This window comes from Macrobrachium nipponense, chromosome 44 (genome assembly GCF_015104395.2).
Source record: "Macrobrachium nipponense isolate FS-2020 chromosome 44, ASM1510439v2, whole genome shotgun sequence".
Lineage (NCBI taxonomy): Eukaryota > Metazoa > Arthropoda > Malacostraca > Decapoda > Palaemonidae > Macrobrachium > Macrobrachium nipponense.
Window position 1 is genome coordinate 37,969,693 of NC_087221.1, and position 17,454 is coordinate 37,987,146.

Genomic DNA, 17,454 nt, shown 5'->3' on the forward strand with positions numbered 1-17,454 from the left:
TCTTTATCGTATTACTAATAACACTTAGTCTTAAGATGGTTTAACCCCGTCCCCGCCACTAGCAAGCTTCATTTCCGCCTTCTCTTTCAGGCTGCCGCTGTGAAGGAAGTCGCCCTAGCAACCCTGAAGGCTTGGGTGGGCTGCTTCGGCATAGAACGCCGCAAGGGCCACCTATTACATCCTAGACAAGAAGCTGGCCATTCCAGATCTTCCCCGGCGGCAAGCACAACAGGGGATATGGTTGACGCCCCATCTCTGCAGCCCCTCTCATCGCTTCTATCCAGCAAGAGGTGCAGCAGTCGTTAGGGGCCGTGGCCACGCAGGAGACGGTCCCAGATGTCGCAACCCTGGACCTTAATATTGAGCCTATGGCGGTAGGTGCAGAGGATTTGTTAGTTGAGGTAGGTGTGTCGGGTGCCCAAGGTCTTTCCTTGGGCGCTCCCGGATCTTCTCCTGTCCCTTCTTCTACTGCCTCTTTCCAAGGATTTTCGGGATCTGAGATCCCTGCCCGCTCCCCCGCTCTCTCTGTACCCCCAAAGGTGAAGGGACAGAGAACCGAAGACCCTCGTTAAGACGACTTCTAAAAAGTCGTCGTCGTCTTCTTCAGCTAAGAAGTCTTCGACTTCCTATGTTGACGCGGTGAAGGCTAAGCCGAGCTCCTCACACTCCAAGAGCTCTAGAAGCAAGGCTTCTAAGGAGAAGGCTCGCGCTCCTGCTGAGCCAATGCCTTCTCCGGCCTCCACCGCATCCACTCCGGCAACGCCGGTTGGAGTAGCGGGACCGAGCACCTTTGATCCCACTGCCTTCTCAGCAGTGGTGATGCAACAGGTAGGAGAGATGGTCGGCTCACAGGTCTCCGCCCTCGGAACCAAGTTCGAACAGATGTTCGCGCAACTGTCGAACACTTTGAATCGGTCGGCCAGTCCATCCAAGATCTCTCTAACAGAGTTAGAGAGAATGAGGACCGAGTAGCTGGGCTTGCTCAGGTTCCTTACCCAGTCTCCCCAGTAGCAAGTGCTGGTATTCCCCAGCTACCTCCTTATGAGTCGCTACCAGCCTTCTCCATGGATAACCCATGGAGAGTAGCCGCTTACGCTCCATTCAAGGACGGTATGATCTCTGTCCCGGAGTGTGGAACTCGAAGGATTGAGGACTTCGAGTTTTATCCTCCGGATTGACGCAGCCTTTCATTGGGTATGCTAGGCTGACCGCAGCGGCGCTCACTAGGGAAGACAAGATCACCAGAGAGCATGTGCTTTATAGTAGAGAGCACGCTCAGCGGGAATGGGTTCACTGCCTTGAGGACTGGGAGTGTACCAACACCAAGCTCCAGGCTTTCAAGAGTCCTTTTACTATTTTTGCGACGGAGGAGGAGGCTTCTCTTCCGTTCGCTACCAAAATAGTGGAAGCGACTCTTCAGGCAGTCCTCAAGGATGAGCCCATGACCACAACTGAGGGAAGCGGAGTCTACTTCTCCGCTCTTCCCAGCTTTCGGGGAATTGTGGGAGAACTTGCCGTCCACTTTCACGCTTGGTAAGCTCAAACCGGACTGTGCAATGGACCAGTTTGGTGAAAAGCTTCCGAGGCTGCCTGATACCTTGATTCAGGCAGAGTTCGACGCTCGAACTAGGTTTGGGAGATCCCTCAATTCTTTAATCATTACTGAGATGGCTGCTTTATCGTATGGCACAGAACCTTTATTTAAGATTCTGGCCAAGTCTCAGCTTCAAACGGTTCAGACAGATGCTTTCGACTTCTTCCAAGCTAGGAGGAACTGTCGAAAGCACGTTCTGCAGGAATGCACTATTAGGCATGAACCTAATAGGCTCCTGGCTTCCAGCATGTGGGGGGGAGGGGGGCGGACCTCTTCCCAGAGTCCGCGTGAATGAGGTACACCATGAGGCTGCTAGGCTCAACCAGAGCCTCAGAGCTAGATGGGGTATCTCCTCTAAGAGGAAACAAGAATCCGCCTCCGCTGCTGGTAAGAAACCAAAGAAGGCTGGTAGAAGATTCCAGCCTTACCAGAAACGTCAGCAGCAGCAGCAATTCGTTCAGGCCGTCCCAGTTACCCAACAGGACAGCCTGCAACTTCAAAACAGACCCAACCCATCCTCCTTGTGTCCTCCTCAGTCGCAACCCTCGACCTCTTACGCACTCTCGCCGGCCTTCAACCCTGTTTATGAAAGTCAGGCTTATCCTCCCTTTTCGGGGCAGACGAGAGGTAGCAGAGCGCGAGGCCACTTTCGCCAGCGTGGCTCAAGTAGAGCGACAAGGGGTAGGCAGTTCAGAGGAGGGCGTGGAGGTCAACCCGCCCAACAACCAATGAGGCTCCCCAGGTAGGAGGGAGGTTGTTCCTCTTCCGTCACAGGTGGGGTTCAGCAATTGGGCACAGAGCATAGTGTCCAAGGGATTGGGTTGGAGTTGGATCAAAGATCCCCCTCCAATCAGATCATTTTATCAGGAACAGTCAAAGGAAATTGCACAGATTATTGCGAGAGAACTCCTTCAGAAAGGAGCTATTGCGAGAGTCAAGCATTTAAAATTTCAAGGTCGCTTATTCAGCGTGCCAAAGAAAGGCTCAACAAAAAGAAGGGTAATCTTAGACTTGTCAAGGCTAAACTCTTTCATCTGTTGCGACAAGTTCAAAATGCTTACCATTTCGCAAGTAAGGACCTTACTTCCTCGTGGAGCCGTCACATGCTCCATCGATCTTACAGACGCATACTATCATAGCTAAATCCCGATAGCCAGGTACTTCCGCCCATGTTCCTAGGGTTCAAGACTATGGAAATCAGAAATTCTCATTCAAAGTGATGCCCTTCGGTCTGAATGTAGCCCCCAGGGTATTCACAAAAATAGCAGAAGTGGTAGTTCAACAATTGAGAACTCAGGGGATAATGGTAGCAGCATACCTCGACGATTGGTTGATCTGGGCACCAACAGTCGAGGAATGTCTCAAAGCCACGGAAAAGGTAGTTCAATTTCTGGAACATCTGGGGTTCCAGAATAAACAAAACGAAATCCAGACTTACTCCAGAGTCTCGTTTTCAGTGGCTAGGAATCCAATGGGATTTGTCTTCCCACAATCTGTCAATTCCAGTGGTCAAACGCAAAGAAATAGCCAAAGCTGTGAAACAATTTCTCAAATGCAAACAAACATCAAGGAGAAGCCAAGAAAGAATCCTAGGTTCTCTTCAGTTTGCCTCCTTGACAGACATCCTCCTAAAAGCAAGGCTGAAGGATATAAAACCGAGTTTGGCGATCGAGAGCAAACGCCAAATCTCGAGACAAGTTTGTCAGTAATTCCACAGATCCTTCGCAATCAACTCCGTCCATGGACAAAAGTGAAGAACCTGGCCAAACTGGTACCCCTCCAATATCCCCTTCCGGTACTTAACCATTTCACACGGATGCCTCCCTGTCCGGTTGGGGGGGGTATTCCTCCAATTCAAACAAGTTCAGGGGACTTGGTCAGCTCAGTTCCGCCAGCTCCACATAAACGTTTTGGAAGCAATGGCAGTATTTCTTACCCTGAAGAGACTTCTTCCCCCGAAAAAGTCTCATCTAAGACTAGTTTTGGACAGTGCAGTGGTAGTTCATTGCATCAACAGAGGAGGGTCCAAATCCAAAACATGTGAACCATGTCATGATAGCCATCTTTGCCCTAGCAGACAAACACAAATGGCATCTGTCGCGGGGGGCCGCCACTCACCTGGCGGGGGTAAGAAATGTGATAGCAGACGCTTTGTCCTGGGTCGGTCCCTCTGGAATCAGAATGGTCCCTAGACGACAGGTCATTCCAGTGGATATGCGGAGAGTCCCAGGTCTCCAAGTAGATCTCTTCGCTTCACAAGCAAACCACAAGCTCCCTTGCTATGTGGCCCCCAACCTGGACCCTCTGGCTTATGCCACGGACGCCCTGTCGCTAGATTGGAGTCAGTGGAGAAAAATTTGTTTTTCCTCCAGTGAATCTTCTATTGAAAGTCTTGAGCAAGCTGAGGACTTTCAAGGGACTGGTAGCGCTGGTTGCACCAGACTGGCCCAAAAGCAACTGGTATCCGCTGCTTCTGGAATTGGGTCTCCGACCTCAACGGATTCCCAATCCCAGGCTGTCACAGGCAGTACAAATGAGGACTGTGTTCGCTTCCTCAGGAATTCTTCAGACCCTAACTTTATGGACTTCATGAAGTTTGCGGCTAACAAAGATGCTAACATTGATCCACAAACATCCTCTTCCTAGAGTCAGATAAGAGAGAGTCAACTATTAGACAATATGACTCTGCTGTTAAAAAATTAGCATCCTTCCTGAAAGAATCAAACACTACAACCATGACAGTTAACTTAGCTATATCCTTTTTCAGATCCTTGTTTGAAAAAGGTTTAGCAGCTAGCACTATTACTACGCATAAATCGGCTTTGAAGAAGATCTTTCAGTTGGGTTTCCAGATAGATCTGACTGAATCTTACTTTACGTCTATCCCTTATTATTATTAATAGGTGTTAGTTTTTCCAGACCTCTGAGTCTCAAGTAGACTCTTCTCTGGCTGGTTCTCAGGGATCAATCTTGAGAAAAAAAAAAAAAAAAAAAAAAAATTAGACTTTATTTGAGAAAACCCGTCTTATTTAAAAAATTTATGATTTTATTAATTGAAAAATCCCTGCTTTCCGCAAGAATATTTTTCATTTCCGAACTCCGCAGATAAATAGATCTTTGCTGGGTCCAATTTGGGCACTCAACAAGCAAATGCTGTACTGTCATGGGTGTTTGACATCTGTTACATTTCACTGGGTCAGCATGTGGTGTTGACATCAAGTGACCATGTGAGAATCTTGTGTGTCCTATACGTAGCCTTGCTAGGATCACCTCTTTTGCTCTTTCCTCCTGTGAGGATATCCTCCATGCATAGACTTCAGTTTTTATATTTTTAAGTTTATTTGTTGTTGGTACCGAGGCCCATTCTTCTTTCCAATCCTGGTAAATTAATGTTTTAACTGATTTTACCCAGTCTGACACTGGGGCATATGAAATTGTTGGAGGGATAGTGCAGGCTAATTTGGCAGCAGAGTCTGCATATTCATTTCCTTTTATTCCCACGTGTGCTGGGGTCCAACATATTTCCATTGATATTCCTGATTGGAGGAGTTGATGAATTTTTTATTTGAATTTCCTGTACTATTTGGTTTCCTGGTTTATACTGTCTTATTGCATCTATAGCGCTACGTGAGTCACTGAAAATAACAGAGACACTTGCTTTTGCCTCAGATATCATATCTAGAGCCATCTGTATGGCTGTGACTTCAGCAGTAAATACTGATGATATTGAAGGTAGGCTTTTTTTACTTAACATATTTTTCGAATATGCAGATGCTCCTACTCCAACATTATTTTGGAGCCGTCTGTATATATCATAAATTTGTCGCCTTTTCTTCTAATGTGCTCCAAAGCATGTTGGCGGTACATTTCCGTACTTGTCATTTTGTTTTTTGAGTAGGTAAGACAGAGGGAGGTACATATCTTTACTCTATTTAAAATCCATGGTGGTGGCAATTCCATTGGTGGGTGAAAAATTGGATTCATATTTATTGGTATGTTCATTATGTATCTAGCTCTTTTTGGGAAAGAGCTAGTACTATTAACTGCTGTTACTTGATTACAGTTTTGGAAGCAGTAAGTTGCAGGAGACGATCCTGCTTGCATTGAAAGACCTCTTTGTATTGTTATTAAATTACGGTGATGTTTTAAGGCAAAACACCTGCCTCCACCAAAAGTGAGTTTGTTGGGGACGATCGGAAAAAGCTCCTGTGCACAATCGCACGCCTTCATGGTGCACTGCATCGAGAGATTTTAATGCAGATTCTGAGGCGGATGAATATATTGGACAGCAGTAATCTATTATGGATAAGACTGTTGCCTTATATATCATTAATAAAATGTCTCGCTTTGCTCCCCAATTAGTGTGTGATAACTTTTTTAATATGGCAAGGGCTTTGATGCCCTTGGCTTTAATGTATTTGATGTGCTCTTTCCAATTTAAATGTTGATCAAATATTACTCCTAGATAACTTGATTTTTGTACAAAATTGTATTTCAGTGCTATAAAGATGCAGTTTGATTGTTTGGTTCTTCATCCACCTTTTGTCTTTGTAGAAGACGATTGCTTTTGTTTTATCAGTTGAAAATTTAAATCCAACTGAATTTGCCCAACTACATATATTTGAAATGGCAGTACTGAGAACTCTCTGAGCATGTCTCAAATTACTACTCGTATAGTAAATGACAAAGTCATCAACATATAAACTGTTTTTTACACCATTGGTAAATTTATAGTAATGTCATTGATTGCTAAAGCAAACTATGTACAGCTCAAGACACTACCTTGAGGGATTCCTTCTTCCAGTTTATAGGTTACTGAGTAGGAATTTTCTACTCTTACTTGAAAAAGTTCTGTTTGTTAAGAAGTTCTTAATAAATATTGGTAAGTGGCCTCTTAGTCCCTTGGAGTGGAGTTTTTGCATGATGTTATGTTTCCATGTTGTATTGTATGCTTTTTCTATATCAAAAATATAGCTACTGTTAATTTCTTTTGTTCAAAGCCTTTTTTTTTTGATATGATCTAAAAATGTGTTAAGGGATCTAGGGTTGATCTGCCAGCTATTGAACCAGATTGTGTTGGTGTTAAAATGGATTCTTTGGTTATTACATACGTTAATCGTGCATTAACCATTTTTTCTAAGATTTTGCATAGGCAACTTGTTAGAGATATCGGTCTATAATTGGATGGATTACTTGCATCCTTTCCTGGTTTGTTTATTGGAATAATTATGGCATGTTTCCATTTATCAGGAAAGACACGTTTTAGCCAGATACTATTGTAAAATTTTAATAAATATGATTTAGCTATAGGAGCTAATTTTTTCTATCATTTCAAATGATATTTTATCATATCCTGGTGCAGAGGGATGACAAGAGTTGATGGCATTATCTAGTTCATCCATGTTAAAAATATAGTTATATTCCAGGTCTTCAAGAGTTTCAAAATTGAGTATTATATTTTCTTTTTTTTTCTGATACTTTGAAAATGTGTATCTAGGCTGGAGTAAGCACTGATGTTTTTCAAAATGTTTCCCAATTATGTTTGATATTTCATAGTATCATGGTATATTTTTCCATTTAAATGTATTGCACTTCTTGGAGGTCTTATATGTTTTCCATTGATTTTCCTTATCTTTTGCCAGACATCCCTTGTGGATGTGTTTGAAGATATGTTTGAGACATATTCCTTCCATGATGCGATTTTTTCAGCTATTACCGTTTTTCTAAATTTGGCTGTATATTTGTTATATAGTGGTTTAATGTGGTTAATTGTTATGTTTGTTATAACTATTTTGTTTAATATGTTTATACTATAGGGCATTTTGTTGAGTGATTTAAGGCGAGTTTTGAGTCTGTTTAGATTGCGACTCAATATATGTTTTATTTTACTTAATGTTGTTAATGTTGGATTCCACCATGGGACAGGGGATTTTGTGGAATGTGTTTTTGGTTTTTTGGAATACTTTTATCTGCAGCATTTATTATGAAAGTTTGAGAAGGATTCACATGTAGTATTGTGATCTTCATTATGTGGGAATGGTGGGTATGTTTCGTGTATAGGAAATATTTATCCCAGTTTAGCTTTTTGGATATTATATCTTGTAGGTGGCAATATTTTGACATTACTTAAGTAGTTCAGAATGATTGGGAAATGGTCACTTGTGTATGAATCGTCTAGGACGTTCCATTCAAATTTCTCCGCTACATCATTTGAACATAATGAAATGTCAATTGAAGAAAAGGTTAGGTGTGTATTTGAAAAATATGTTGGAACTTCACTTTCATTGAGACAATACAGATTGTGTTTCATTATAGTATTCTCTATGTTGATTCCGGATGTGTCAGTGGGGTTTATTAACTTATCCCATAATGGATTATGTGCATTAAATCTCCTACTATAAGTAGTGGTTCCTGTATACTTTTGCTAATAAGTTCAGAAAATCACTGAAATTTGCATTGAAATTTGGTTGGTTATATAAATACAAATAGTAATTTTACTTTTATCAGGCATATACAGTTTAATTGATGTTATTTGATATGGCATAGATGGTATGTCACAGGTTTCATATGTAATGCTATTATGAACGTATATGGCTGTGCCTAATTTTCCACCGTCAGTTGGTGAATAACAGGCAATTTTATAGTGTTGGATATTTGTAGGGTTACTTCCTATATGTTGTAGACATATGCACATTGGGTTGTGGTCTCGTATGATTCTTTGTAATTCACCCAGACGTAGTCGGGTTAAGAGACCATTTATATTCCATTGAATGATTTTATATTCATTATTGGGAGGAATTGGTGTTAAATTCTGTAAATTGATTGCTGATTTTACTTTATCTCGTAGTTTATATGCATTTGAATTTATTTGTGGTTTTTTTAATCGTTGTATTTGTATGTTGGTTATTAGATTCTGCAGTTGTTTGTTTTTCATAGTTGAATATTAATAAGTCTATTTTTTATTTTATAATTTCCTTTTTGTATTTTAAGGATTCAGAACATAATTCGTTCTCATGTTGGTGTGTTAAAGGGCACCTCCTTAATTTGGTAAAATTGTCAATACAATTTCGTACTGTGTCCTCTGTCTTGGTAGTTAGTTTGGTTATATGTACTTACAAAGCATTCATTACAACCACAAGATGAAGCATGTTTGGTAATGTTAATTATTGGTTCAGAAGTTTTTGGTCTAGCTTTAGAAATGTCTGGTTTTGTAATTCTATTGTTCCTTTTCTGTAGTGATAAGGACTGTTGGTTTGAGGGGTTATTTGTTTTGTTGTTGTTAATGGGATATTTCGGTCTTGTGGATGGTTGGGGGGTGATAGTTATATTTTGGTTTGGTTATTGGTATGATCATTAGTATTATTTGATGGAAATTGTAAAGAGTGATCTTTACTGTCCAGATGTTGGCTGTTTGATTGAGATTGAGGGTAATTGTGTATTTCCACTTGTGATGAGGTTAGTTTAATATCTTTTTTAAAATGTTCTCCTGGTGTAGTTGGAGTCTCTCTGGATTGATTGTAATTTTCAATATTACTTTTTTTCCCTTAGGTGGGGTTCTTTCTAGAATTCTTTTCTTTTTGCCAGTTCGATTATCATCATTATTTAATTCTTCTTCTATTGGAAGTTCTTTTCCATGGGATAACTGAATCATCTATGTTGGTGGTGGTATTGGTTGTTGTAATATCACTTTTATTTTGGGTTTCAGTATTATTGGTATGAAAATCCAGTTTCCATGTTTATACTATCTTTGTTTGTCATTGTGCTGTTTGATGTCTTGATTTTTAGTCACATTTGAAAAGGTGGGGGTTTTGGCATTTGAAAATGGTGGGGGTTTTGGATGGATTGTTAACGCCTCTTACTTTTAGCTCAAGTCCTGGCTTCCATGGACTGACATTCCTGTCCTATTTATTAACAACTGAAGTTCTGTGTTATATTGGTAAATGAACACTCCTTAGATTTTGCGTGATGGGCTAATCCACAATTAATACATTTTGATTGTTTACAGTTCCAATTAGTGGTATGGTCATCTGATGCACAGACTGCACATATAGCTTTATTACGGCATCTTTTTTTTGTATGTGTGTCCATACCTTGAGCACTGTGTACATTGTAATGGTTTAGGAACAAAAGGACGAACTTCTCTATTTTGTCCAAGAATTTTTATTTTAAATGGTAAGTCTTGGCCTGTAAATTTTATTTTGGCAATGTTGATATTTTTACTTTTATCTTTCCTACTTGAAATAGAGTATATTTCTAAATCGTGGATATTGTTATATCTCAATTTTAGGGAGTCTAGCAATAGTTGTTTTGAAGGAAGCTCCTGCTCGCTATTGGGTAGGATGACTGTACCCTGTACATAATTCAATGTTTCATGGCTTGTAATTATTACCTTTATATTATTTATTTCTGTTATACTTAAAAAGGCAGTGGAGGGCTGCTTTTTATTGGTTACTTGGATAAGCCATTCATTGTCCTTGATGTGTCTGCATTTCCATGTCTTGTGTTGGATATATGTTAAGTAATTTGTTTTCTAGCATCGCTGCTGAGATTTTGTTGTCAGCTTTGAGGACTAGAAATCTTGACCAATTATCTGGTCCAAAGAGGTCATCAAAATGTACCAATGTGGGATTAAGTCGGTAATTTTTGTTTCTTTTTGGTCCTTGTTTTATGTATGTTGCTTGTCTATTATGATTTTTATATTTTTCTGTATTGCTGAGAGGATTATTTGTCTCTAATTCAGAATTATTGTTCATCATATATGGTTCCATTGTTACGATATTGGAGTTTACCAATTTATTTTTGTTTGTTTTTTCTTTTGTATTTATGCACTCTATTTGGTTTTCGGGCTCTGCTGCTTTACTTGGAACAGGGTGTTCCTTTGTATCTTTTATAGTACTTTCACTACTTGTGGCAGTACCTAGGAAATTCGGGAGTGACGTGCCAATGGTCATCAACTGTGCCGTAGTTTTTCCATCATGGGGCCCAGGGGTACTCAAATCATTTATTTCACAGTTCATAAATTTTGAGTTTACAAAAAAAAAAAAAAAAAAAAAAAAAAAAAAAAAAAAAAAAAAAAAATTTCTTGAAAAGATATCATTGGCATTTCGCGAAGTTAAATTTTCTGCCAAAGGCACAAGTGAGAAAGGACTCCCAAATGTCCGCATCCCTACCCTACCCCAAAAAGGGGATGGCATAACATGATTAGTATGGCCCAAGTGTAAGCAGAACACGCTTGCTAGGACTAAGAGTATTATGTTAATACAATTATCCCCATCCTAATCACATTATGGGCAAACTGGATAGAATGCCGAGAGTTCTATTCCTAGAACCAGGCCCCCCCTGGAATCCGTGGTCCAGCTCCACAGAATAGTTCCGCCTGAAAAACAGGTCCAAACATTGTCGGGTAGATGATGGATCTACCACAGTTCTCACTATTTAGCTTCGGATTTAACTCCACGTTAAGCCATGATATGTTTTCTCATTTATTTGCTTTCAAAAATTTTGGCAAAAAATGGAAAGGTCCACATAAGTTTACTCGAAAATATATAATGTCATATGGGACTCTTGGGTTCGAACCTGGGAAGAGATTCCTGAGGTTCGAGAGCCCCCTCACCACGTCAAGGTGGTCCCAAAATGAGGGGGTACGTCTATCCCTAAAGCCTGTGCTAGACTTAGACCTTCTCAAAGGCCTACGGCAGTCTCATGGTTCTTAAATGACGTCCTCAAACTAGCATCAGATACTGACAACTCGTCGTGCACATTCATAATGCTCCTCAGAAAGACGTTATTCTTATTAAGCCTAGCCTCAGGAGCTAGAATTTCAGAACTGTCGGCTCTATCCAGAGATGCGGGTCTGTAGAATTCCTCCCCTCAGGAGAAGTCCTGCTTGCTCCGGATCGTAGCTTTTTAGCTAAAAATGAGGATCCTCTTGCAAGGTGGGCTCCTTGGAAAGTCATCCCACTTCCGCAAGACCCTTCTCTCTGCCCAGTATCAACTTTAAGAGCCTTTCTATCTCACACATCCTCAAGATCCTCAGGTTCTCTCTTCATGAGAGAAAAAGGTGGTACTTTATCAGTAAAAGGTATTAGACAACAGATCCTTTACTTCATTAAACAAGCCAACCCTGATTCATTCCCAAAAGCACATGACATCAGGGGAGTAGCCACCTCATTAACTACTTTCAACATATGAACTTCGAGGATCTTAAAAAGTATACTGGATGGAAATCTCCGACAGTCTTTAAACGTCACTATCTAAAGTCCTTGGAATCTTTAAAATTTTCTGCAGTAGCAGCGGGAAACATTGTTTCTCCTGATACTGTATAGTAGTCGTAGTATAGATCCAGATCTCCTTCCTACCTACCTCGTCTAACATGCCTCACCCTATCGCCATGCTACTCAGACACTCTAGCCTTAGCCGCTGAGGTCATATTAGTGGTTTGTCCCCTTATTTTTTTTGCTAGGGACATCCACACTTTGTACTTATAAGGTATTCCAGTCGTCCCTTACCCTTTATTTTTATGCTAGGGTAGTACACAATTTGTTGTGTATATTATGTTAATACTTGCTTAAGTGAACCTGTTTTGTTAACTTACATTACATTATTGTATACTACTATGTTTATTATAAGTTAGTTTTAAGTACTTTTGTTGTTGGCTCTCTTTTTTATGCCATTGTTTAGCATAAGTTAGCTTTAAGTACTTAATTTGTATTCTGTATACCTGATTCACTTATATTATATATCTATTTTTACTTCGGTTTTTCATTTGTCCCTTTTCCCATCTTGCCTGTTTCTCTGGTACTCTTTCATAGGCCGACACGAGCTGAGCCCAGAAAAGGGATTTTGACGTAGGAAAAATCTATTTCTGGGTGATTGGCTCGTGTCGCCCTATGAAACCCACCCTGTCTTGCTTTTCCCCCCCTGCAGGGCAAGATGTTCATAGATTAAGGATGACCGCTAGGGGCGCTGCTGTCCGTGGTGTCCTTAGTAGTAGTAGTAGCGGCCGCATCACCCGTTAGTATCAGCTCTCGCTAGTGGGGATTTTGGATTGGAAGGTCTAAATGGTGAATGACTCGTGGTAGTGTTCCCACTCGCCCCTATTCTCATACCGACACTTCTTTTATAGAGTGAGCGAGTCAGTTTTACTGACATTTTCTTAATTTTGTTTTTCTCTGGTAAGATTTAGATTAATTTTGCCTAGAAAGAATGATATTAAGGATCCTTTCATAGGGCGACACGAGCCAATCACCCAGAAATAGATTTTTCCTACGTCAAAATCCCTTTTTGGTCCTAAATATTTTGCAGCATTCCCTGACTTCAGAATTAAGGAACCTTATTTTCATGTTATCCATGACATTAATTGGATTTATAGGAAATTAGAAAGCCGAGAGAGTCAGTCCCCGAATAAACGAAAATAAAAGAAAGGTAAATGGAAAATTGAGAGGCATGAAAACTTTGTGGTTATTTGGAGATTCTTGATAAAGAAAGGTTCCAGACTCTCACTGGTTTCTTTGGATGTCTTGAGCTAAGGGTTTCATTGGATAATGAAATTGTAGCAAAGGTTAATAGTTTTTGTACTCAAAATAACTATTGAATGTGTATTTTAAAGTTTTTTTTTTTTTTTTTTTTTTTTTTTGCAGAACAGGAAAGAGTATTTGTCTAGACTATATTTGTTCATACACAATTTAATTGCATTTTTTATATTTTCAGGAGTTAACGAGTAGTAAACAGAGTCAGTGTGAACAAAAAAGTGCCACGACATCATCTCGTGCTCAGTTAACACGTTTGCGAACTGATAATGCTACCCTTAAAGAACAAATTGCTGAACTAAAGAAGAAGCATAAGGTACTTTGTAAAATCAATCTCTTCTATGTAGTTTTCCTTGTGGGAAAATAAATTGAGGCTTCTTATCAAAGTTAGGCTTGTTATCTAGGGTATGCTCAAGTGTGGTGTTTGTTGATGCCATCGATAGTTGAAGAGAAGTTTAAATGAAATGAAGCCTCACTTTATGTGTTACTATAACCCTTCGAGTTATCAGTTAGCTTAAGGGTGCCCATTAACTGGGGTTTTGGGTACTTAGGGTTTCTGTGTTAGATGAATAGTAAACAAGTATAATGTCATTTTGCGTCCAGACAGACATATCATTCATAAATATTCCTGATCTGGCTACAAACATTGTCAGGTTCACAGTCGAGTCAGTCAGGTGGAAGGTAGCTTCAATGCACCATCTGTCTCCTTGGGTACAATATGTCTCAGTTACCTTCCTATTTTTTTTTTGTGTGTGAACCTGCAGAGCTTTTAACTGTTTGCTGTTAATCTGGTCCCATGTTTCCAGTTTACAGGAGGATCGTTTTTCAAATGCTTATTACTAATCATTTCTACCTTTCTTTTTATAATTTGCTCTATTCTTTATCTGACCTATCTGTTTTTGCTTGCAACATTATGCAGGCTGCTGTTGCAAAGTGTATAGTAGTTTTTTTATTATCAAGTTTAATAAATACTCAGTCTACTATGGGTTTTATTTTGGCTAGAAATGAAATGTAGAATAGTTTGCCCAGTGCAGTTGTGGAATATTCTGACCTCCAAATGTTTAAGCAAGGAACAAATTTATTCCTGCTTTCTGTTGAAGCTTCTGAATTCATGTGTACTGGTCTTATTTCCTGCTTCCTTATTTATTACCTTTTCCTATAACTTTTCCCTCTGTTAGCTGATTTCCCTTTGGACAAAGGCTCCTTAGTTCTAGTTACCTACCCATGAAAGTTAAATGACATTGCCTATTTAATTCTATAATTTTCTTTTACCTGTATCTCAAAGTATCTTTATGGCATAAAGTTATTTTTGTACATGAACTTCCCTGCCAGATAAAGTTATTTTTGTAACATTGAAACTTCCTGCCAGATATAGTAACTTAGCAAGTCTCCGACGTTCCGACAGAATTTCAAATCTCGCGGCACACGCGACAGGTAGGTCAGGTGGTCTGACCTTACGCCCGCCCGCTGGGTGGCGTGGGCGTATGAACCAATCTATCTCTCCAGCCAGATTTTTTTCTGTCGCTGAAGCGATAACAACTGTTGTCGGTTCATTCCGATATATTCTTCATTTCTCGCTTGCCTGGAGATTGATTTGGACATTTTGGTGACGTATTCGCTCTATGTTGGCTTGGCATACGCTGATTGTGGACCGTTATTGACTTTTGCGCTGGATTTTCCTGTAGAATGTCTGATTTTGATTCTGTTTCCAAAACTCCGGTTTTTGTTTAGAGTATGTTTGACCGATGGATGTAAGGTGAGGTTACCGAAAGCTGCGGTTGACCCTCACACTTTCTGTGTTAAATGTAGGGGGAATGAATGTTCGTTTAGTAACCCGTGTCAAGAGTGTGAGGTTTTGAACGAAGATGAATATAAGGCTCTTTCTTCTTATATTAGGAAACTTGAAAGGGATAGGGGTACGTAAAGCTTCTTCAAGGAGTTCGAGCAGGTCGAGAATGAGTGAGAATGAAACCTAACATTAATGTAGTTTTAGAACCTTCCTCCCAGGTCTCAGCTCCTGCTCCCCGCACCGAAGCCGTAGATTCGTCTTCGGAGGCGGCGGCCTCAAAAGCTTCCTTGTGTTCTAAGGAAGACAAGAATCTTCGTACTGATCAAGGTAAGAGTGTCCAGTGATGATAAGTGCAGTGTACCCAGTGATGTGGAGGGTGCGTCTGACCGGCTCCTTAGTGCCTCCAGGCCTAGACCTCTTCCAGACTCCCAGTTCCAGTGGAGGAGGAAAGTCGAAAGCCGCAGGAGGGCTAGGGAGAGCCCCCACCGGTCAGGCGTCCCCTCCGGCAGATCCTGAAGTTCGCTCCCAGGCTGCCTTGGATCGTAAGAAGAAGAATATTCTTCGCCAGTGTTTTTCGTCATCCTCTTCTCCTTCGCCGAAGCGTGGTTGGAGCTCTAAGGAGGCGTCACGCCCGTTGAAGAGGGCTGCGGAGGCTCCCTTCAGTACGTTAGCGTCCAGCCCAGAAGACTTTTCTGATGTAGCTTCCTTGCAAGCAAAGAAGCCTAGGAGATCCGGTGATCGCCCTCCTTCTCCCGCGCCTCGCGCTGAGCTTGCTTCGGAAGAAGATCCTGGGGACTCTCCTTCTCGAGTGCTAGCGGGCCTACAAGCTCAGATCACAGCCTTGGCGGACTCCTTGGCATCGAGATCGCGTAGAAGGAAGGATTTGTCTCTCCCGGTTCAAGAGATCGAGGCGCGTTTCGTCGGAAGAGCGCTCTCCTTGTAATCGGCGTTCTCCTTCTTTTGAGGATTCTTCCTACACATCGTAACATTTCACGAGAGGAACACCACTCCCGCTCGGAGGTGTCGAGACGCCATTCGACGGATAGGCGCTCCTTGGACTATGAGATATTTCCCCAAACCCAAATCGGATTCCCTGCCCTCGGGTAGACGCTCAGCCCCTTCTGTTTCTCCTTCTTCTAGAGTTCGTGCAAGAAGAGAGAGTCGCTCAGGTCATAGAAGACTTAGTTCGTCGTCTCCGTCTCATCTTTCTTCTCCTCGTCTTCTCAGAGAACCTAGGGAATGCCCTTCTGAAAGTAGCGCACTTCTCCTTCCGACTACTGTAGTCGGGCGTCGGATAACGTGACTGGTAGGCGCTCATCGCAGGGAGTTCGCTCCTCCCCTGTAAGACATCAAGAGTCTAGTAGGAGCCTGCTCCTGGTAAGCGTCATTCTTTTAGTAGCTGTTCTCCTGGAGAAAGACACCTTGATCCTCGTTTGCTTCGTTCTCCTAGTAGGCGCTCTTCGTTCTCGAGACTCCCTACTCCTGATCGGTCTCCTCTTGCTAGAAGTCAAGAACGCCTCAAGCGCCCTGATTCTGTTAGGCGCTCGGAGCCTTACAGACGTTCTCCCCTTGGTAAGGACCAAGATCACTCGTCCCCGAACGCCCACCGTTCCGGGGTTTAAATAAAGCGCTCGGAGCGGTAGCAGGCCGCTCTCCGCTTCGTAGGCATCAAGAGCCTCTCAAGCGCCCTGCTCCTGAAAGGCGCCCTATTTTTAGCAACGTTTCGCCGCTTGGTAGGCGCCAGGATTCCACTAAGCGCCCTGTGACAGATAGGCGCTCGGCGCCTAGTAGCCGCTCTCCTCACGATCGGCGCCAGGATCTTAGCAGGCGCTCTCCCTCTCGTAGTTTCCCTAGGGATAGACGTGGTCTTTCTAGAGAAAGGAGTCCTTCCTCTTTTGCTGTTAAGAGTTTGTCTGCATTTAGGAAGGAATGCGAGTTTAGACAAGAATTTTCGGATAAGCGTCCTTCTTTTACAACTCGTCGTTCTCCTGTACGCCTCTCTACTTTGGAATCTTCTCCTCATTCAAGACGTTTGTCTCCTTCATCGCACTGTACCCCAGCTAGGAAATCATCTAAGGATTCTCATAAGGATCCTCATCCCCGTTCTCCTCCTCAAGAAGACCAGGAAGCCTCTGAGGAAGAAACTAATACATCGGCAACAGTTTCTTCGTACAAGAAGCTCACAGAGCTTCTCCTTCAGGAGTTCGGAGAGTCTTTGAGCCCTACTGCTCCTCCTTCTCCACACTCGTTGTTCTCCACAGCGAAAGCAACGAAAGGATCTTCGTGTGTGAGAATGAAACCGACTCTTTCTATGAAGAAAGCGCTCAAGAGTTTCGGTTCATGGATGCGTACTAAAGAAGAAGCGGGGAAAACAATGTTTGCCTTCCCTCCGTCGAAGCTTTCAGGACGGACAGGATTTTGGTATGAGACAGGAGAACCCTTGGGACTGGGCCTTCCGTCTTCAGCTGACGCAGATTTTTCGGCACCTAGTAGACGCCACTAGAAGATCAGCTTTGAATTCGGCCAAAAACCAAAAACTACGT

At 41.9% G+C, this 17,454-nt stretch overlaps 1 protein-coding gene across 6 annotated transcripts in view; it reads left to right on the plus strand.

The window, feature by feature from the left end:
- Positions 1-17,454, plus strand: part of LOC135204199 (uncharacterized) — an 89,993-nt gene that overhangs the window by 48,868 nt on the left and 23,671 nt on the right. For all 6 annotated transcript variants that reach the window (XM_064234290.1, XM_064234286.1, XM_064234289.1 and 3 more), the window contains exon 5: positions 13,304-13,438. In XM_064234290.1, coding sequence (XP_064090360.1) covers positions 13,304-13,438 — 135 coding nt within the window. The remainder of the gene's footprint in view (positions 1-13,303; positions 13,439-17,454) is intronic.